Source organism: Eublepharis macularius, chromosome 2 (assembly GCF_028583425.1).
Source record: "Eublepharis macularius isolate TG4126 chromosome 2, MPM_Emac_v1.0, whole genome shotgun sequence".
Classification (NCBI taxonomy): Eukaryota; Metazoa; Chordata; class Lepidosauria; order Squamata; family Eublepharidae; genus Eublepharis; species Eublepharis macularius.
The window spans coordinates 72,147,835-72,171,677 of NC_072791.1; the positions used below are offsets into that span (position 1 = coordinate 72,147,835).

Genomic DNA, 23,843 nt, shown 5'->3' on the forward strand with positions numbered 1-23,843 from the left:
CTCCTCCCCTTGGTACTTTCCCCCACACCCACACCCGCACACAAGGAAAAATGCTATTCCCTCAATCCACTCCCCATTCTGAGGCTGCTTGCCACCTTCTCAGCCTGTCCCATAAGGATTCCTGCTCATTTGGTCCAGGTGGGCTTGGGGGAAGGAGACTGTGAGCCCTGCTAGATTCTGGCAGTATTCTGTTAATTGTGCACAATCACACAGTACTGGCCTCTCTACCTGTGCACTACTGGGCCCAAGTAGTCTGTGAGTCCTGCCATGCCCTCCAGTGGCCCATGGTATGTGTCCCTCTGACAATTCAAGGGAGAACAGATGAATCAAACCCTAGCCTTAAACTCGCCCATGCAGTGGGACCTGCTCCTCGACCTGAGCCTCTTTGCCCTGAGTGAGACTCCTCAGGCATCCATCAGGTTCAGCCCTTAAGAGCTGCTCTTCAGCCAGTGGTGGGAGCAATAAGCCCAGTCTCCACTGTTTTAATAACTGCTTATGATATAAAAATCATAATCCAGTGAATCTGATGCACTCTAATTCGCATTAGCAAACCAGCCAGCTGAGCAAAGCGTTGCTGGATCCCCACCCGGGAAAATGAGACATGAATGGAATGTGAGTATATGCCAAGTGACTGGGTGTACTGGCTACTGCCTCCCCACACTGCGGATGTGCTATCTTTGACAATAGAGATGCTCGTGAGTCATCACCCAGAACATTCCAAACGCCCCTCTTTCCATTGATTAAACCCTAGCCTACAATCGACGGCCATCAATTAGCTCTGATAAGTTTGAAACTCTTCCTGGGAACGTTTAATCAAAACTCTAAATTTGTCAGCTATGCTCAGGGAACATTTAATTAACAGCCATTTCTTTGTAAGACACCAAGAGCAATCAATCTAATTCCTTTGTCACGCCCCAGCAGTGCCAATCAAGGTACTCAAACCTTTTGTCCATCTTAGGAGACAACCATTAAGGTCTCTGTCACTCTCCAGCCCTAAGGCCTAATTTGCCCTATAAGAACACTAGCTCTGCCCCAATTAAACTGAGCAGTGTGATGGGCACCTACTTTGAATCTTAGTGCTGCTCCCTCAGATTTCTCTCTGAGCCTTTTGCCTTGGACGAAGACGCTGGACATTAGAAGCCCTCTTCCTCCACAGACTACTCTACTCTTCTGATGGTAACTATCTCCCAAATCCCTCACTCTATACCAACCTCTGGCTAATTTCCTAGGATTCTTGAGTGCAAGGACAAACCTTTTATTTGCCTCCCGTGTGTGTGTTTTCCCCTTTAATTAAAAACTACTCTATTTTCAAAGAACATCCATCTCGTCAGTTTCCTTGGGGAGGGGACCCTGTAAAAATGGGTGGAGGATCTCGCTTGTTACTCCTCTGGCATAGCCTTCTCCTTGCTGCTAATTCCCCCTACTCACAATGAGACCAGTTCTGGTAATAGTGGCTGCTGTGTCACTGTGTTAGCTCTATTAAAACAGGCTTCAAGGGATTTTATGTCGGAACTGAGGAGAGCCTGGGAGGAGGAGGGATTCCTTCAGGCAGGCATGCACATATCAAAAGCCTCTGGAGAAAAGTCTCACAGCTTAGTACGAAGGGCTCTGTTAGACCACATCTCCTTGTTTCTGCCCTCAGAGCTGACACAACCAAGGAAGCAGAGGGGCCATTATTCAGGCTGGCACATAGACAAAGCCTCTGAGAGAAAAAGCCTCTTAGCCTCAGAACAGAGTGTTGGAATATAGGTTGCAATGTCTGACATTCAGTCATTATGGGGTTAATATGTTTACCTAGTGTACTCCCTGGAAGAGAAACCTGGCACAGAGCCAACAGCCTTATCTATCTGAAAGTCCGGGAAACCGAGAAACTACTATTGGTAGGTGATTTCCTCTCCTAGGTCAAGAAGCAGCAGATTCTCCATATTGCTCATATGATCTTTGTAAAGATGTACGAAACAGATTTGTTTGTTTTATAGCAATCCTGTGTATCTTTTTCCTTTTAGAGTAAATGTTTTCTTAAAAGCAAACAAGCGTCTGACTCTGTTGTTCAAGATCCATTGCAACTCTGAATTTTAAGCTATTTTTAACCTACTTTTGCCCAACACAGAGGGCTTTACTAGGCTACACCTCCAGGCTTCTGAACTGAAGGGGACAGGGAGGGGACAACTGCCCTTAATCAGGCTGACACACAGCCTTTGAGAAAGGACCATTCTGAAGAGGCTCTGTCAGATCATGCCTTCAGGGTAAATTGGTGACACAAAGAGCAGGCATGTCTATCTTGTGATCCCTTGGCAGATAGGGCACAAAGAATTGACATTTTCCTGTGTCATTTAAAGGCACAGCTAGCACAATCTTGAAGAGGCCCTTCTTGAGTCATAATGATAAAGGGAAAACCAGACAATTTTCTTCTTTAAATATAGTTTTATTCTTCTCTTCTTTAGAAATAGTTTTATTCTTCACTAGAATGACTACTGATAATCAACACTTTTAAGAGTGTTGTCAGCATCCATCAGTTTGGATCTGCCAGCAGCGAGGTTCCCTGCTGAAATAATCCCGAACTAATGCAGGCATCAACTGCTTCCAGTCCAGGGCTGGGAGCCAGATCTCCCCACCATTCATCCCACGACCCAGATACAGGACCTCCATTTTCAAAGGGTTTAACTTCAGGCGGCTCTTCTTCAACCAAGTCACCATAGCATCCAGACCCCTGGCCCAGTATCCAGAGCAATGTACAGATGGCTGTCCATCAACAGATATAGCAGGGATCAGTGTATTGATGTCAACCCAGCCCAAACCTATAGATCACTTGGGTGAGGTGGCATGTATAGATTTGACCAATATCAGGGAGAGGATGGATCCCTGCGGGACTCCTCACACCAAAGAATGGCATAATGACATCTGCTCCCCAAGCGCCACACCCTGACCCCAACCATGGAGAAAGGAGACAGCCACTGTACAGGCATCCCATGCATCCCCACGTCAGCAAGGCAATGGGTCAAGAGATCATGATCATTTTAATAAAAAGGTTTTAATAAAAACGTTTCCTTTTGAACATCTGGCTGGTTCATTTCAAGAGTTCTCTTAAGGGAATACCCCGTAAATGTAGATGGAGAATCCCAGTTACTCCCTCTCCTTTAAGCTAATTCCCCAAACTAATTAGGAGACTGCCTATTTGGATAACGAGGAGGGAATGAAACCTTGAGGTCATAGTAGACAGCTCAATAAAAATGTCCTTTCAATGTGCTACAGCAGTAAAAAAGGCAAATTTTATGCTGTGATGATTTTAAGTGTGTGTGTCTTTAAATGCTTGGTGTGGTACAGATGAAGAGTGGGGGTGAAAGAGATGGATGAGTGAGTGAGACAACTGGTTGATGACTGAGAGTGTGGGCGGGGTGAACTGAAGTTTAGTTACTGAGAAAGAGAAAAGATTCAGTCAGGGCAGAGCAGGCAAGCTGTGTGCAGCCTGAGAGTATCTGTGAACTTCTGAGAGAAATATAACCTGTGTGGAAATCTGAACTCTGTGTGTCTGAGAAAAAACCATTCATTCTATTTGAAGCAGGCAAACTGTGTGTGCGCCTGAGATAGTCTGTGTATATCTCTGTGACTGAGCCTATGAAGAGAAACTTTAAGAACTGAACTATCTTTGAAACCATCAAACTTAAGTAACAGTATGAAACTGATACACTTCTTATAAAAATAAACATTTATTTTGGTTTTTTCAGCCCAGAGTATCTGTTATTCCTATATATCCCATTTCTATCCTCAGGGTCACATAGTCCCACAAAGAAGCCTGACGCTTGGACACGTTATTAAAGGGGAAATTTAAGTTATTTTGGAATATAATTCCTGGTGGCAGCAATCTACCCAGGGGGGCAAGAAGAAGAGGGTTAAAGGCAAAATTCATCTAATTAAAAAAGAGAGAGGTTGTAACACATGCTGTGGATTATTAGAAGAGGGATTGGAAATAAAACATCTAATATAAATAAAGCCCCTGTATAGATCTATGGTGCGGCCTCACTCTTAATACCGTGTGCAGGTCTGGTCACCCTATCTCAAAAAGGAAATTGCAGAGCTGCAGAAAGTACAAAATAGGCCAACAGGATGATTAAGGAGCACCATTCCTATGAGGAAAGGCTGAAGAGCCTGGGACTTTTCAGTTTAGAAAAGACATGAATTGGGGTGGGGGGGGGACATTAAAAAGGTTTACAAAATTATAAACAAGGCAAAGAGGTTAGACAGAAGAAACGGTCTCCCTCTACCAGAATACTAGAACTTAAGGGCATCCAATGAAGCTGATGGAAAGCAGATTCAGGACGGACAAAATGGAATACTTCTTTACACAGTGAGTAAAATGTGGAATTTGCTGCCAAAGAATACAGTGATGGTAATAGGCACAGACAATTTATAAGGAGATTAGTGTAATAGAAGATAGGTCCATCAGCAGCTACTAGCCATGGTGACTAAAGAGAGCCTCCACATGCAAATGTGGTAAACCTCTGAATACCAGTATCAGTGGCAACTTCAGGGAAAGGCCTCAGCCTCTATGCCCTATTCTTGGTCCCACATAGTAGCTGGTTGGCCACTGTGTAGGTCAGGATGCTGCACTAAATGGACCACTGATTTGATGCAGCAAGGCTCTTCTTATGTTCTTATGCCTTCCCCACTGCAGCCTTAAAAAATCACTCCTGGGGATTGAGAGATCCTCAGGAGAAATGTGTTGCAACTGCACAGGGGAGGGGGGGCAACATCTACAGTTATTTATTGCACAAGTGGAACTGCCTTATTCTTTGATCTTTGGATCAAAGTCATTATTTATAAATATGAAAAGAATGACATTTGGTCTTGCTAAATGGGATAGTATGAGCCCACGGCATAGAGTGGTAAGCTGCAGTACTGTAGCCCAAACTCTGCTCACAACCTCAGTTCGATCCTGGAGGAAGCCAGGTTCAGGTAGCCAGCTCAAGGCTGACTCAGCCTTCCATCCTTCCAAGGTTGGTAAAATAAGCACCCAGTTTCCTGGGGGTAAAGTGTAGATGACTGGGGAAGGCAATGGCAAACCACCCCGTAACAAAAAGTCTGCCAAGAAAATGTCATGATGTGATGTCCACGCATGGGTCAGTAATGACTCGGTTCTTGCACAGGGGACTACCTTTACCTTTAAATGGGATAGTACCCTGAAGGTTGCTTGTGATATGGTGAATTGCCATTACCACTGCACAATATTAATTGTGGCTTTCATTACAGCTCTAACTGCTCTTGTCTCTTAACTTCCAGAAGCATGATGCAAGGAGAGAAAAAGACAAGCATGCGGGGACACAGGGTAGCATGGACAGGAACTGAATAGCGGAGGCAACACAATGGGTAAGAACTGAGTATGACACTGCAGCACATAAAGAAGATATTTATTACATGGTAATAAAAGGATGGGGCTCCAATAGGAATACCAGACTTTGACTGTGATCAGGCTCAAGCTGGGCGAGACAAGTTGCCATTTGTTTAGCTCTCCCACCAGTCTCTAAAACAGTCATGGTAAAAAGGTGGAGCTACAGTAAACAAGACAATCAGGTGCACTTAAGTTGACCACTTAATATATCCTATATAACTTACAGTATAAGATGCCCATATATATATTTCAACAGTATCTTCTATTAGATTATTGGACCTTGCTTAAAGTTAAGTTCATTTTTGTGTGTTCTAGCCAAAAGCTGTAACAAAAGTATCCTACATGCATGTTAACAAAGAAACACTGAAGATTCCTTACCTAGGTCCATTACTGTCCTTTCTCCTTGCAGAAGAGTCATTTTCTTCCATTTTTGCACTCCCTTCTACACGTTCACTTGTGTTCCTCTCCACAATCTCACCTTCATCAAGTGCTCTATGTAAACGGTAGTTTACCATCTTCAGAACTATGAAGAGAGCTGCTATCACTGGACAGTAGATTGCAACTATCACCATAGAAGAAGGAAGAGCCTGTCAAGAAGTGGAGAAATGAAAGTTAATACATACAATAGTGTCACCTGAAGACTAAGGAGGAGATTCCTGTAGTCAAGCAAGGGAACCTTTGGTGTGCCTGCAACCACATTCTTAATGCTGCTTTCAGACTCATTCATCCCATATTTCCTTATCCTTTATCTCCTCAATTGTTCTCAATGAAGAATATATTTTCTCTACATAGAGAATCCTATGTCCTTTTTAGATTTAACATTTTTCTCCTGCATTACAGAAAGGAAGAGATGACCTCAATAGTCCATTTTAAGTATGATTCTGATACATTCTTTGTTTCGTCAAATGTTTGCACACAAAAAAGCATAATTATCATTTTAGAAAATTAAGCAAGTACTAAGGCAGCATTTAATAGAATTAGAGAACCACTACCCCTTTCTTAACTCTAGGACCTTAGTAGCAAATTTCTTTTCCTTATTTACTGATGAGTAATGTACATTGGCAGAGATAACAGGCTGAAAAATAAGACTCTAAAATAATCATTGGGCTGCATCCTGCTCAGCTAACAGCAGTATGCTCCTCCAGTTCATGAAACCTTTCACTGGGTCAACTGTTCCACCCACTATTAACTCAGTAGAGGTGCAGGATATAACCTTCTCTCTCTCTTTAAACATAGTTATTTTCAAGAATAAAAGTTTAGGGGGAAACTGAGGGGCAAAAGCACACTATCCTCAAACAAAAAAGAACACAGAACTCCAATATTGAACTCCTACATACCAAATCTGTTATCAATTAAGTAAGCTTAATCTATGGAATATCATTATTTACAACATCTAAGGTAACTCATCTATAAACTGAAGAAAAGATAGCCAGCAAAGGGCTAAAGGCAGAGGAGGGGAAAGAAATAGAATATTATATTGGATTTTACTTACTGTAAGTTGTTCCTTGCTTTTTCCAACTTCATTTCAAGCCTTAAGTTTATACTACATATACACTTAAGGTTCAGAAGTTTTACTGCACAGGATCCTCAACAAAGGTGACAGGTGAAGAATCCCATAATCCAAAATGTTCCATCATATATAATTTAATGATGTAAATAGTTAGCACTCAGTCATTTTCTTCTGCTTTTTGGATGCCTTTTAGTGATTCACCAATTATGCAGAGATAAGAAAATGTAGGTCCTTAAACCTACACTAAATGACATTTTTCTGTTAAGTCATGATTGATGAAAGAAACTACAACTAAAAGCAGGTACTGACACATCAAAATATTTAAGATATTAGTAAATGCAATGCTATTAGATACTTGCTAGTCATTGTTCTAGTTTTTTTACATCAAGTACAATTGTATAAGTATAAGCATGTTATGAGTGTTTCTCCAAAAGGTTATCTGGCAATTCTGAAGTGAATATGCACAAACACAAGCTGACAGCACGCTATTTTTCTACTTATCCAGTACTGTCACATTGTAGAATATGGTCACCCCATCAGATGCAATGATTTCCGGTTGCTGTAAATGCATCATCTATTCAGGCCTCTTTCACTGAGAGTTCATGGTATGCCGTAGCATAGTGGTTAAATGGCTGTGTTAATGATTTTAAGTAAATGTGTGTATGTGTCTTTAAATGCTTGGTGTGGTATAGATGAAGAGTTGGGGTTAAAGAGAGGGATGAGCGAGTGATATGATTGGTTGATGACAGTGTGGGCAGAGTGGATGTAGTTTTCAGTTACTGAGGGGGGGGGGGAGATTCAGTCAGAGCAAGAGAGGCAAGCTGTGTGCAGCCTTAGCATGTTTAAGTATTTCTGAGAAAAATATTGAGTCTGGTATTAGAAGGCAAGCTGTATGCAGCCTGAGTATTTTTTAAGCAGTTCTGAGAGAAATATTTCATCAGGATGAGGGGGTACGTGAAGAAGAAACTGAAAGGGAAAGTAAAAAAGGTCAAAACACTTGGGGAATCTTGGAGACTATTTAAAACTACAATCCTGGAAGCTCAAATTAAATATATACCGCTGGTTAGGAAAGGCACAAATAGGTTTAGGAAAAGGGCAGCATGGTTAACAAGCAATGTAATAGAAGCTGTAAAAGGTAAAAAGGATTCTTTTAGGCAGTGGAAAACTAGTCGGAGTGAGGTTGATAAAAAGGAGCATAAGCTGTGGCAAAAAAAGTGCAAGTCTGTGATCAGACAGGCAAAAAGGGAATATGAGGAGCATATTGCAAAGAACATAAAGAAAAACAATAAACAATTCTTTAAATATATTAGAAGTAGGAAACCAGCTAGGGAGGCCGTGGGGCCCTTGGATGACCAAGGCGTAAAAGGATTACTAAAGGGTGATAGGGAAATGGCCGAGAAGCTGAATGCGTTCTTTGCTTCTGTCTTCACTGTGGAAGATAAGAAGTGCATGCCCACTCCGGAAGCACTGACTTTGGGAGGGGTTTTGAAAGACCTGAGTCACATTGAGGTGACGAGAGAGGAGGTTATGCGACTGCTAGATAATTTAAAAACTGATAAATCACCGGGCCCAGATGGCATACATCCAAGAGTTCTGAAAGAACTCAAGTGTGAACTTGTAGATCTCCTCACAAAAATATGTAATCTGTCATTAAACTCTGCATCTGTTCCTGAGGACTGGAAGGTAGCTAATGTTGTCCCCATCTTTAAAAAAGGTTCCAGGGGAGATCCGGGAAATTACAGGCCAGTCAGCCTGACGTCAATACCGGGTAAGTTGGTGGAAACTATTATCAAAAATAAAATTAGTGGGCACATTGATGACCAAAAGCTGATGAGGAAAACTCAGCACGGGTTCTGTAAGGGAAGATCTTGTCTCACCAATCTGTTAGAGTTCTTTGAGGGAGTGAACAAACAAGTGGACAAGGGAGACCCGATAGATATTGTTTATCTTGACTTCCAGAAAGCTTTTGACAAAGTTCCTCATCAAAGGCTCCTAAGTAAGCTCAGTAGCTATGGGATAAAGGGCCAAGTCCTCTTGTGGATCGAAAACTGGCTAATTAATAGGAAACAGAGAGTGAGCATAAACGGGCACTTCTCACAGTGGAGGGTGGTGAGCAGTGGGGTGCCACAGGGGTCGGTATTGGGTCCAATGCTTTTTAACTTGTTTATTAATGATTTGGAATTGGGATTAAGCAGTGAAGTGGCTAAATTTGCAGATGACACGAAATTGTTCAGGGTGGTGAAAGCCAGAGAGGATTGTGAGGCACTCCAAAGGGATCTGTCGAGGCTAGAAGAGTGGGCATCCATGTGGCAAATGAGGTTCAATGTAGCCAAGTGCAAAGTAATGCACATTGGAACCAAAAATCCAAAATATAAATACAAGTTGATGGGGTCTGAACTGGCGGAGACTGACCAAGAGAGAGATCTTGGAGTCATGATAGATAACTCACTAAAAACGTCAGCACAGTGTGCGACTGCCATAAAAAAAGCTAATGCTATGCTAGGGGTTATTAGGAAAGGGATTGAAAACAAATCAGCCGGTATCATAATGCCTCTGTATAAATCGATGGTGAGGCCTCATTTGGAGTACTGTGTACAGTTCTGGTCGCCACACCTTAAAAAAGATATCATAGCAATGGAAAAAGTACAGAGAAGGGCAACTAAAATGATTAAAGGGTTGGAACACTTTCCCTATGAGGAAAGATTGAGGCGCTTGGGGCTCTTTAGCCTGGAGAAAAGACGACTGAGGGGAGACATGATAGAGGTTTACAAGATAATGCACGGGTCAGAGAAGGTCGAGAAAGATGTGTTTTTCTCCCTTTCTCACAATACAAAAACTCGTGGGCACTCTATGAAATTATTGAGCAGTCGGGTTAGAACAGATAGAAGAAAATACTACTTTACACAAAGGGTGATAAACACATGGAATTCGTTGCCACAGGAGGTGGTGGCAGCTACAAGCATTGCCAGCTTCAAGAGGGGACTGGACAAATATATGGAGCAGAGGTCCATCAGTGGCTATTAGCCACAGGAGATAGATGGTATTCTCTTTGTGGGGAGGTGGTGCTCTGTTGTCTTGGTGCTGGAAGGAAGGCAGTGGGAGGGCTTCTGGTGTCCTGGCCTCACTGACAGTCCTTTAGATGGCACTGGATTTCTAGCCACTGTGTGTGACAGAATGTTGGACTGGATGGGCCACTGGCCTGATCCAACATGGCTTTGCTTATGTTCTTATGTTCTTATGTTCAGGAGAAAGCAGGCAAGCTGTGTGCAGCCTAAGCTTGTTTATGTTATCTGAGAGAAATATAACCTATGTGGAAACCTGAACTGTGTGTTTGTGAAAGGACATTCAGTCAGGGAAAAGCAGGCAAACTGTGTGTGCGCCTGAGAAAAGGTCTTACTTGTAATTGAGAGAGAAATTAATATCAAAAGCAGGCAATCTGTGTGTGAAGCCTGAGAGAAGATCTGTGCGACTGGGCTTAAGTAAAGTAACTTTAAAAATTGAGAACTATTCTTTTGAGCCCATCAAGTTTTAGAAATGATATGAAACTGATATGCTTCTTATAAAAATAAAAGTTTACTTTGTTTTTTTTAATATCCCAGAGTATCTGTCATTCCTATATCCCATTCCTATCCTCAAGGCCACATAGTATCACGAAAAAGCCTGACCCTTGGGCATGTTACTAAAAGGAGAAATTTAAGTTATTCTGGAATTTAATTCCTGGTGGCAGCAATCTACCAAAAGGGGGCAAGAATAAAGGGCTTAAAGATCAAATCTACCCAAGAGAAAGAAAGGGTCATAACAGGTTGGGATGCAAATCAGCACTCAGCTGGTTTAACTTCCACTACTGTCATGAACTCTGCAATAAGCCACTCCTCTCAGCCCCAGCTCCTCAGCTGTATTGTGAGGATAACACTGACTTCGTTCACCACTCTTGAGTATGGCACTAATCTGTCTAGAAAAGCAGTATATAAACACAGTCATCATCATCATCATTATTAAGCAATGCTTTCAAGTCAAAAATGGATTACTGTTCTGTCTGAATGAAAGGGAAGCTTACCTTTAAACACATACATTTTACAGTAACTCTTATTCATTTTATAACATGAAAGAAAGCATAGGAGTGTCAGGAAACTCACTTGGCTGGTTTCCCGTCAAAGGAACCACTTGAAATTTGGTTTTATGGCTGTTAGATGCACTTAAATTTAGGGCCTCTTTCTTTTAAGGCCCCCCTCCTTTGATATCAGAGGGAGACACAATGTCCCTTTGAAGACTGAAGCTGGATGGTATCCAGGCTGATAAGGCGCAGTCTCTGGAAGTGTGAAGGTCCTCAAGGCCAAAAGCCGGGGACAATCCAGCTCTGGTATTCTAGTTGATTAGAACAAAGCTTCTTGGGACTGAAATTATTTCCTTCCTCACACCTGTGAGGCATAGTGCAATACAGGCAAGCCCCCAATTGGCTAATTTTAAGCTCACTGGTGGTAGTGTGCCTTTAAAAGGCGGATTTTTACTTTAGCTTTTTTCCTCTTGGGATACCCTCCCGGTTCCCTGGGGATCCCTTCTTGCCTTCATGTTTACCTACTTTTGCTGGAAGCTTTGATTTTGAGAGACCACAGCCTTAACTGGTCTCTCCTTGATCTTTCTCGCCTTTTGACTTTGAGACTTGTCATCTTGAAGTTTTGCTGAAACCTGCTGTTTGTCTGTAGGTAACATATGGAAATAAATTTAGGGATTTTTAGTGTATGTTAGCTTAGCTAAATAGTTTGTTATATTATTTCCTTGCTGCACCTTTCTATACTCCTTAATAATTGGCTTGTACCACTTTAATAAATTTTATTATTTACTTCTGGTGTGGAATTCTTTGTGTTGGTGATTCAATCAAAATCTTTCAAAATTGTTCTTTGGCAATTTACTACATGCTACCACGTTAATTGGTTTTGGAACTCAGTCTGCCAGGTGCCTACTTTGCAGGGCTGACTTTCCTTTGTTTAGTGTCTTGAGGGCTGAAGGCTCACCTGTTGGTATCTAGCCATAAGGTTAGCCAGAGAGACTGGTGGTAGTCACTACCAGATTTTGTTTGCTGTCTTGTCACCCTGGGAATCTTGGGCTGTCCTTTCTTGGAGGATCTGGGGCAGGCCAGCCCTGGGTTCTCATACAAGGAGAATAGTCACTACATATCAAAAATATTCACATGACAAGCCCTGGTTGAGTCTATTCTCCCCAACTTTGCCAAGATATCACTTTTCCCCTAAAAGAGAAGACAAACAATAAGATTTTACATGTATCCAAAGCCATAGTGGAAGGAAAGAAAGGTGAGTTTTTAAAAAAGGGCTCTGGCAAAGGATCTTTGTTGTTGTTACTTTGGGAAGCAATAAGATGGCCTTCATCTGTGTGCTTACAGAAAGCAATTCTTAGCATAGAAAGAGAAGCTAATTTATTCCCCCAAAGAATTAACTTTATCATATTTTTCTGGAAGCTTTCTGCTATTAAGAATGCCTGCAAAGCCAGAATACATAGAATATCAGATTGATTCTCGTTCTCCTTCCCCTTTTCCAAACAATAAAATTTCTTTAGTGAACCCTGGTCAGCATCAAAACTAGTCTAAAATAGACTTCAGCTGCATATGAGAACCTCCTTGTCCCTCAGCAGCATTGTTTTCTGACCATTCATCTCGTAGGGTATGGGATCTATTTCAACTCCAAAAGTAAAGAAGGTGTCGTAATTTGCTTTGCTTTGGGATGGGAGGATTAACAGAGTTAAAAGGACAGCCCCTCTTCCTACTTACTCCAATCACCTATGGCCATGTGTAATGTGATTGGTGGAAAAAGTTAAACAGATAAGTTAGTTATTTTTGAAAAAAATTATTTAGCCAATTTAAAATTATGATTTTAGTTAAAATGATAAAATGGCAGTAGATACAACGAGTTTTTAAAAAGTTAAAAGACAATTGTTTCAGCACAAGATAAAGTAAATTAATAGATAATAAATAAATAGCAAATAAGTTAAGAAGTAAGAATATGAGCAGGAAAGTTTAGATTTTTAAAACAGCCAGCTAATGAAGAAGCCAGCAGACCAACAAGCAGGGCGGAACCCAGTGAGGTGGCATCAGCAGTACAAATAGTTTATGGATTGCTATGGAGTATGCAAAATATGCTACTGTGGCCTATCAACCAACTCCCTAGCCTATTTTCCCAAAAAACAATCTCACTTTAAACACCAAACAAAATAAAATAGATCAAAAAAAAATCAAAAATCTTCTTCTTAAGTAAATCAGCTCTAATTAGGCACCAATTAAGCAATAATAGTAAAGCATAAACCAACAAACTACTAGGAAAGCAAAAGTCAAAGTGAAAGCAAAATAAGAACAAAGTCACCTTCCAATGTCCCAACAAGCCTCTGAATTTTGTTAAATATATATGTTTTATTTCTACTCCCACTCTCTGTCTTCTCATATAGATAAACGGGGAGGGGGGAGAGAGAACTGGAGCTAAGGTTACATAGCTACATTGAAATGATAAGAGCTACAAAACATGAAGATAAAGAAACTCAGCGGAAAATAGGGAGAAAGAGGGGATGTAAGAAAGGTCTAAAAGCCTCTAAAAGTTAAAACTTGAAAGCCTCTGAGCAAAGCACGTTACAGGCTTTCTTCATTATCAAACTGGAACCAGAAAATCCTCTCTTTCCAACTTTATATGAATGTCCAAAGATTGTTTAAAATAAAATAATGACTGGCTGGCTGGCAAGTATATAGTCATTAAGCCCCTTTCCGAAGCATACCTATGTAGAACAACTACTGGGATAATAATTCTGTAATTTAAATTTGCTGATAATATTCCAGTTGCGGCTGCCAATGGCCCCAGACTGCCCCCCCCCCACAAAGTAACTATTTTGGAAGTACAGAGAATTTGGCAAATTAAACCTATGAATATTTTAAGAAGCCTTGTAAAAAACTAAAGCTTATTGGCAAGAAAACATGCCTTAGACAGCACTGGACTTTTGAATTAAAAATAGAATCTGCACACTATTCAAATAGTGTAATTAATAATGTAAAGGTTATATTTTACACAATGCATATATTGTATACAATGCATTTCATTGCTCACCACAATCTCAAACATCAGTTACACATCAAAATAGCTACTACTTGGTTCTCTTATCTGTGCCTTGAAAGTTAAAGATGCCTTTTACAGATACAGGCTTACTTTTAAGATCTGGAAGTTTCTATGAAACAAATCATTTAGATTACAAACAGGTTACAAGTTTTTGAAAGCTTTCTCAACAGCTGAATAAGTTGTACTATTTAATAAAAATCTACATTGTTCTTCACAGGACACAGAAATTAAATTCAGAAATCCTCAAGTTTAAGAAATTCTAATATATCGGCCAAGTAAAAACAAACCCTAAAAGTAAGATCCAGACTCCACACCAAAAGGAGATGTTTACATTTACAAGCAAAGGAATGTTTTGATTGCCTTCACACTAATTGCATTCTGTCTTCTTGTGATATATGTCCTGTTCTTTCCCCTCCCCTCCTCTTCTGTATTTGACCAGTTCGGATCAGGCATCTGATGAAGAGAACTTGATTCTCGAAAGCTTATGCTACAATAAAATAAAATTGGTTAGTCTTAAAGGTGCTACTGGACTCTTTTTGATTTTCCTAAAAGTAAGCACAATCATGAACCCAAATTTGAATGTTGTATCTGTCAGGCTTGAAATAACTTAATTATTTCTTTTAAAAACCTGCCATAGCACAATTAAACATCTTTATATTTTGCATGTTTCTTAACTAACCACTAGAACAAGTTTCCAGAGCTATTTTTGTTCAACAAAACAATCCAATTAGGTTTTAGCACAGCTTACACATCTGGAACATCAAGAACCACTGCAGTAAGTGCAATCAGAAGAGTTTCTTCTGGTTGGGTCCTATGACAAAAGCATTCAGAATTCAATTAAGTATTCCTTCCAATCTCTTAACAAGAACAAATCAAAGGGTCACGTGTTCCTCATGTATGTATACCCCTCGCCTCTACCCAAAATATATTTCCCAAAATATATTTCCTTGCTGGCCCCAATAATGGTTAAGGCTTACACAGACATGAATGTTCCACCAGGTCTTAAGAGGTACTAGGGCTTCTCCTGAGGAAGGTCATTTCTGCCCAGGTTATGCTTATGGGGGCAGGGCTGCGCTTCCAGGAGCAGGAAGGGACGCCAGCCACATGGGCCAAGCCATTAAGGCATCAGCAGCTGGAATATGGAAGTATGAGTGCAGGACTTAGATGCTTTCCCCCATCCCATCATCATCTATACCATGACAGTCCCAGCTTTTAAGCGTTTCATTAGGTCCTAAAAGATGATGATGTATTTGGCCAAGCTTCTTTCACTGTTTAAATAATCATCACCACCTTACAACCATACAGCTCAGCATCTGGATTTAAAATTAAAAGGTAGTTTATTTGAACTGTACATGACTTTGGGATCGAATCTAGTTGAAAAGCAAGGTATAGATATATCAAATATAAAGCTTGACAGGATTTCAAACCAAGATTTAAAAAGAGTCCAGTAGCACCTTTAAGACTAACCAATTTTATTGTAGCATAAGCTTTCGAGAATCAAGTTCTCTTCGTCAGATGCATGATACAGAGACCAAGATTTGAAACTCATTTCAGTCTTCTGGTTAATATGCACTCGAGGCAGCATTAACTATGGTTTAATAAATAAATGAGTATAAAGTAGTTAAAATGGTCAAGAGTATTCAATACTGGGTTACAGAAATATATGCCTCTTGGGTACCTTCAACATATTCTTTACAAAATTAGAGCCTAGAAAAGTCAAATTCATGAAACAAACTGATAAGATGATTAACAAATAGATATGTATCATCCTGTTTGATTCTGTGTGATTCTGATGTTAGAAGCTGTTCAGTGCCTGGATTGTGATAGCCTGCTGTTATCTCTTTCTCCGTCTGCTGTTTGCCTTTCATCTGGGAAGGCCTTGAAGTTACTTACACATCATCTGAGCTGTGTTCTGCTGTTCATCTATTAAACTTAGCTAACTGTTCTCTGAAGGAGGTGGGGATGGGGCTGAGCTTAGAATCCTATATACATTATATGCTTGTAGAGAAAGGCCATTCCTGCCAAGGAATGTAATAGTGTATGAACTAGTAGCTTATCAATAAAATGCTTTAACTCACACAGTTCCTGGACTCATGCAGTAACTCTCTTGCCAAGTGGCAAAACTTTACACTAATGCATCTTGGTTAGCAGTTCTTTATGAAGTTCAAATTCTGCTTGATTTTCACACTGTATTATTGACAGAAGATTTGTTCTGGCTCCAGCATTGTGATCCTGATGCTCAAGTAAACTTTATAGGTATTTCAGTATGCACCACCTGAATACTCTGAATACACTATGAAATGTATTCATTAACAAAATGTTTACCCTATCTTTCTCCTCTCAGAAGGCCACCAAGGCAGCTGAAACTGCCCTATGCTAAGTCAGGACTGTAAGTCTATCAAGATCAGTATTGACTGACAGCAACTCTTTAGTGTCTCAGGTAGAAGTTGTTCAAACCAACTGAACACACCAACAGCCATTACCCTCACAGTTACAAGGTTCAAAGGAGAAAATTTTAAACTCTGGATCACACCAGTAATTTAGTACTCCACATTCTAGACCAGTAATTCATAATAAGGTGCATACAGCCACCCCCACCCCCAGCAGGTGATCTAAAAGTCTTGGGAAGGGGACACTCAACACTTGAGGGGGGGATTTGTGATATTAGGCAGCCTCATATCCACATATAAAGTAGCTCCTGCCAGTCAGCAAAGGAAATATTTTATACTTTTCCTCACAACCAGTCCCTGCGTTCCCCACTTAATTCTCCCAAGGCTGCGGAACAGTACCCAGAGCAGCACCGAGAAAACAGTCCAACTAGAGGCAAGTGGCAGGATGGCTATGAGCAAGTGTTCTCCATCTGGGCATATTTGCAGCAGCTGCAGCGAATCCAGATGCTGCATGCACTTCTCAGCCAACTGGGAGACAGGCCAGGCTGAGTGCTGGAGCATCAAAAGGAGCCAGGGCCATGATGGGGCAGCAGCTCATAGTCCTGCTCAGGCCCAGTGCTGACCCACTAAGAGAAGCACTGCCAAAGGAGCAGAGGAGAGGCTGATACCAAGCACCTGAACAGATGCCACCAGGAGGGAGCTCAGCCAAGCCCCCCTCTCCTCTCCATAGGCACAGGAGCCCCCCTCCCTCTCATGCCTTCCCCTCAGAAGTCTGCCAAAGCAAGGCAGCCAGTGCGTCACCCCTCCTATCTCCCCCTGGTGGCGCCTCCTTACCTTGTCTTCTCCCCATTACCTCACCTCTTATCTCTTCCTCCTTCACCAGCCTCTTATCTTAGTCCCTTTGGGCAGTAAGGTAGGGAGGAAGAGATGCCTGCTCCCAGTCCCCATATATTGCTTGTCCTTCAGGTCACTGGTAGGTGGCAGGAGCTTGTCATGGTGCCAAGGAGAAGCAAGGGCTGCTCATAAGTTTGCCGCGACGCTGGGCCCTGCAGTCACAGCAGCCTGCATTTGGCATGGTATCAAGACTCACTGCCTCTCCCGGCCTCACTATGGCTCACTGCAGCAGAGCCCAGGCTCTCCCAGCATCAGGGTTGCTAGCTCCAGCCATGTTCAGCATTGGCACAGCTCGCTGTGGTGGTGCCCAAGCTGTCCCAGCCCCAGGGCCATTTGCTCCATCCACACTAGACCTTGATGCAGCTCACTTTGGTGGAGCCCAGGCCAGGGAAAAGTGAAGGCCTGGGGCCTGGATAGTTAAATCTGTGGTAAGTCGTCCCCCGCCCCCGCAGCCCACTGAGAACAGTTCACTGTGCTTGTGCAGTAAATTGTTCTCATCTGGGAAGGGGTTACCCCAACCCCCTTTTTCCACTTTCAGATTTTTATACAAACCTGGGGGTTCCCCCAAGTTTGGAGGAAAATCTCCCTTATGTCAACGTCACCCCAATCCATGGGTTTAGGTATCTGGGTGAGGGAGGGCACTTGGCTACTAGTAAATAGATGATGACGAATGGCTTGGAAAGAGTGAAGCTCTCTTTCTGTCCTAGAGTTATACAAATTCATTGACAATAGGTTAATCAATAGCTATGGTGCTGAGGTCATAAAATAGAGGAGGGCTACTTGGGGACATATCAGAGTAGCCAATATTGCAAACAAAAAACTAAACTAGAGGGACTGTCTTGCTTGATACAGAAGAGCTTTTCATATATTTTTATACCACATCAACTATTTAAAACTACACGGTAAGCAGAAACGGAACCATCAATACAGAATTTATTTCCCTATATATTTTATTCTTTCCCAGTTTTAAACCACAATTTCCGTAGCAAACTGAATTCTCACTGTACGTAAATATTACTTGATTAGGCCTCTGTATCTTGGGTACAGGTCAACAGCTGATATGAACCCAACAAGGGATTTTAATGTCAAATGCACAAGGGATTTTAGATGAATCGGGCGGGGTGGGGAGAGGTAAAGGCATTTCTGAACAAAAAGCATTTACAGATGTTAAAAATCAAGTCACACACTTGGTTTAAAAATAGCAACAAACCAGTTTCTGATAGATCAACATGCCCAGTGAGGTGTTTGAGGGGCCAAAGCTGCCTCCTAATTGCTGCAGAATTCAAACCAAATCTTTGGATGACATTTTTGGTGTGACTGTAAACTCTCTGACATGTTATCTCCAAATGCAATTTCCTTTCCCTGCTTTGTTGACAAGGGTTTTACTTGTCTGCCACTTCCAAATATACAGTTGTATCTAACTACTGTTTTTTTGTCAGGAGGACACTTTCATTGGCATCAGGAACGGCGGGGGATGACTTTTTACCAGTTCCCTCTTTTTCACTGCAGACTCCCCAACATTGTCCCCATGCTGCTGGTAAGGGCTCCTGAACCTCCCAGAAGCAGAATGTCAGATGGCTCAGTGGGCTGTAGCAAGAGGTATGAGGCTGGGAAATCCTGGTCAGCAAGCTCTTCTCCATTTCCAAGTCATTGGACACAACCCATAGTCCTTCCAAAAGCTTTCTGTTTTACAGAAATGTGGAACACAAATGCAGCACTATTTGGACATTTATAGAAAACACATACAAAAAGCACTCAGACTAGGTGGAAAACAAGCCCAGTAGGCACACAAACTTCTTCTGCATCACATGAGGGGCTACCACCAGTAATGGGGGGGGGGGGAGGTGAGGGCTCAAAACAGGATGCCTGCACTGCACCCACACACAAAAACTAAAGACAGCCAGTAAAAGCAACACATGTAGCATCATGGGTCTGAAGGGCACTGGTACCACTTCCAAGCAATGCAATCTGTGCAATATCAAGCCTGGCACTGTTTCTCAAATGCTTTGAGATAAGTACCACCACTGCCACCCAGATAAATCTATTGCATTCATTAAACCTATGAAACTAGTAATATACCAATATCTGTCCTTGAACAGCCTCTTAAGTCTCTTGCGTGATAAACTGAAAGTTACACTCTCCTGGGCTGCCTCAAGTGTTGACCTTTTGGTGGGACCAGGACAAGCAGCTTCCTCACCAAAAGGATGCAGTGATGTAATTCTCCTTGTATACCTCACTAGGACATTCTTGTACACTGAGTCCTCAGAGAAGTTTAGGCATCTCATGAGAAATTTTAAAGTTGCTCCCATTATGGTTAATATGAAACATTAAATGGGAAGACTTTCCTACACATGCCAGAGGTATAGCCTGTACACCCATTTTATATATGAAAGAGATGTATAAACTTGGATCTGAAGCATCAGTCTTCTGTAATGGTAGAACACTTGCTGACACATATGCAGGGACTCCATATATCAAGCAACATAACCACATTCAGGCTCAGTCCTAAATCCCATGCATTCTGAAAATCTCTCACAATTTATCCCACCCGTCTTCCAAGGAGTTTAATGCAATGTACATGAATCTCACCTTTGTTTTATTCTTATAGATGGTTGTGAAGTAGATTACGCTGAATGAGAATGAATGGACCAAGGTCACCCAGTGTGCTTCACGGATGAGTAGGGGCTCTAGTCTAACACTAAACTCTACACCACACTGGATCTCTTCAATAAATGGCACATATAGGCCTTTTAAGGTTAAGTTATCTGGGATGATCTAAAGTGGTATTAAAATTGAAGCAGTAACCAAAGCACACCCGGCACAGGCTTATTTCCTCTGATAACTGGTATCTGAATGGTTTCAAATACAAAATTTTAAGTAACCATGAACACCAATTACACAGTCACAAACCACATCCTAAAATTTCTGGCTTCCTCAAAGAATGTGCTGCAAATATTGCTGTATTGCACAACTGCCATAATGGTACAGCTCCAGAATGCCTTCAGTAAACAATATTTTGGAAGTAAGGAATTAGATGACCACAGTAGTTTTATCTATTTAGAATATGTCTAGACTGCATCCATGTGACAAAATGTAAAAGAGAGAGAGACAGCCAATTATGACTCAACCTGTTTTAACTTGTGACTAATTGTCCTATATTCACTGTTAAGATAGATGCCTTAATTGTTTGTCCAAGGCCATGAAGCAAGCATTTCCTTTTTGTCCAAGGCCATGAAGCAAACATCTCATAGATTGTCTATTGCCTCCTTTTTACTTATTCACAGTGCTTGAAGTGGGAGAAGAAAAAAAGGATAGTAACGTTTCAAATTAGGCCAGACTCAAATTAGGTTGTGGCCCATTTACATATAATAACTGCTGAACAAGCTTGAATGAGTTACTCATACTTGGAAAGCATTACAGTCCATTATCAATCAATATTAGGAAAAAGTTAATCAATCAAGCCCAAAACAACAACAACAACAACAACAGATTTATATATTTCCCTTCAGGACAACAGAACACCCACTCAGAGCAGTTTACAAAGTATGTTATTATTATCCTCAAGACAATCACCCTGTGAGGTGGGTGGGGCTGAAAGAACTTCAAAAAGCTGTGACTGACCCAAGATCACCCAGCTGGCTTCAAGTGGAGGAGTGGGGAATCAAACCCAGTTCTCCAGATTAGAGTCCTACCACTCTTAACCACTATACTAAACTACCTAATCTGAAGTATGACATACCTTTTTAAAAGTTTCCAGATATACTTGTTTTGTAATTGTGTGTACCTTCTCACTACAGGGACAGGGCAAGCTCAGGAGAGCCCGTTTCCATCTGTGAAGCCAAGTGAGGTAGGCAGGCACAGTGGAAGTTTATTGGGGGCTTCAGTTGTAGGAGGAAGATGAAGCTGTCTCTTCAGGTGTCTGCTTCTGCCACTGCCTATGTCTCCCAGGGATAGCCCCAAACAAGAGCTCTGGTCTGGGCAAGGACAGATGGAATACAATGCAGGCTATTCCCATCTAGCTTTGCTCAAAGCCAACCTCATCCAACTGTTGAAGCCCCAAGCTCCGCAGAGCTCTTTTCCAGCTAGCCTCTCTCAGACATGAACAAACAAAAAACATTTTCTTAAGATTTTTTGTAATTCTAGTGTGACTCTGCACTATCCCAGGATATTTGCATCCCCTGTAAAAAAGAAACAGCATGACATTCTTCCCTACTTTGAACACTGCTTAGTAATAAGTACCATGGAATAACAAAAATGATAGGTAAAATCTCAAGACAGAGGTCCCTAAAATAGCCACTACACCAGCAGAAGCTCAGTTCTGAAATGTCATTATCTATCTCACAATTTTTCTGATACAGACCAATTTTAAGTCATTTTCATACACACACACAGCTTCCAAACTGCAAAGCACAGTGATTTTGCTCATATTCACCACTAAGTACTACAAGACTCTATGGCAGGAGATTTGTTTTACATACACCCCAGGCATATCAAGAACTATTTGCATGAGACAGACAAGCCACTGGTAACTAAGAGGTACTCTCTCCTGCTGAAATGATCAGAACACCCAATGCTAATATGATTTGATCACTTAAATCCTAACATAGACTGAAATGACATGATTTGGAAATACTATGGCCATAGTGCATTGGCAAGACATCATGTGATTGTTTCGTCAATTGTTATGTGGTTATTTCATCAACTGTTAACCAACTACCTAGGCTGCAACTCAGTCTGCATTTACTATGCTATTACAAAGTTATCAAAAAATGGTCAAGCACTCAGTAAGCATAGGTTAGTTGCAAGTTTTGGTACAAGTTGAAGCCTTTGATCAATGTGTCAAATTCAGCAGATCAACATAACACATGTTCCTAATATTTCATTTCAATCATGTGAATGAGTCCCCAGTATTATTACAGAAAAGACAGACAGCTGTAGCTTACATTTAAAAGTTGGAGACCACATGTTTTAAAAAAAAATCTTACCTTAGAAATGGAATTTTAGCATTTACTAGGAAATGTTTAGTCATACGCAAACTATGATTGCTCATCTATTGCACATTACAGCTTTAATGAGAAAGCCATGATCTCTCACTATCTTCTACTAATATTCCATTGTTTTCAACAATGCAAAAAGTCTGTTCATATTTTCCAAATATCAAAACAATGAAATAAAATAAACTAAAAAACCTCAACCCTATAAAATATAAGCATCTATGCTCTTCTCAATGTTTTTCATCTGTAAGAAGCCTAATCAAGCTAACACAGGCGCTAATGAAGCACCCAGACCCTGGCAATGAGTTCTTCATCTCCTGTAGTTGCAAGCTCATACAGGGCTCTCCCTGGAGACTCATTTGGTGAACCACATACCTCTTTTACAAGTCAGCTTTTGCCTTGTGCTGTCTGTTTACTTCGATTTGCCAGGAATTAAATGTGATCAGTGCTTGGTTGCCACAGCAACATGCACTCACTGGAAATTAGTCCCATATAAGTGAACAAAACAAAGTCTTGGGAAGCAGGGCAAGTAGGAAACAGTATCCCTACAAAAAACGCATAACAAAGAAAGTAATTTCCAAATTCCAGTCCACAACACCCACCACTAAACTTTTTGATTCCGGAAATCTATTTAATTCCACAGGTTGTTCTAAAAACTCTGAGTAACTAGGTGAGCACACAGTTTGAGAATGATCTGCAGAAATCCCTCTGTGCTATAAAGCAGCAATCAGCACAACTGGGAAAGGGGATGGCAAGGGCAGCCAATCTCTCCCCCCCCCCAAGAAAAATACAACTATATTTCAGGATAGGGTGCCCTAAAATAGTATAAAGGGGCATGTATAGAGTATGTATATGGTTCACACAAACAAAAAACATTGGTAGGTAAAGTGGGGCCATCGCAGCATATTAACTATTTGTTGCACATCCATAGGTTTGATAAATGTTTCACTACTAGTATAGAAAATGATATGGTGAGATTCACATTAACCACAATTTTAATGCAAGATCAAACATCAAGAACCTGTTCCATCCCCATGGGTATCTCAAACTTCTATACTAAATGGGAATCTTTTTTAGAATTCCTTTCTAAAAATGAGCTTTTTTAAACAAAATTGCCCTATCAAGATATCCTAGATATGGAAATGTGGGATTTCTGGTAGTCTTACCCAGATAAAGTTCTATTTAATACTGCTTTTGCTATAACAACATTTTACTTGTTAATTTAATGTAAGTTAATAACTCATGATATGGTTACAACGAACTGTTTTAAACATCTGTTGAAGTTTGTTAATTCAAAATTAATAATTTTTTTTGAAAGAACCTGTTCCATGCTCCCCATTCCCTACAACCAACCCATATTAACACACAGTATAAAAGTTTACAGAATGGATATAGTCATCGCAGGGAGAGGATCTCGAGCGTATCAGAATCTTGTGCAATCTTTATCTCCCACATAATGACAAAATGTCCAGGCACACTGGCAATCCATATTAATACAAGAACAAATCATCCTTGGCTTCATCAGGGAAACAACCCAATTCAGAGGGAACCCAAATGTCT

General features: G+C 41.1%; 1 protein-coding gene across 3 annotated transcripts in view; it reads right to left on the reverse strand.

Annotated features, from left to right (window-relative positions):
- Positions 1-23,843, reverse strand: part of PCNX1 (pecanex 1) — a 150,006-nt gene that overhangs the window by 125,002 nt on the left and 1,161 nt on the right. For all 3 annotated transcript variants that reach the window (XM_054970361.1, XM_054970360.1, XM_054970359.1), the window contains exon 2: positions 5,765-5,973. In XM_054970361.1, coding sequence (XP_054826336.1) covers positions 5,765-5,973 — 209 coding nt within the window. The remainder of the gene's footprint in view (positions 1-5,764; positions 5,974-23,843) is intronic.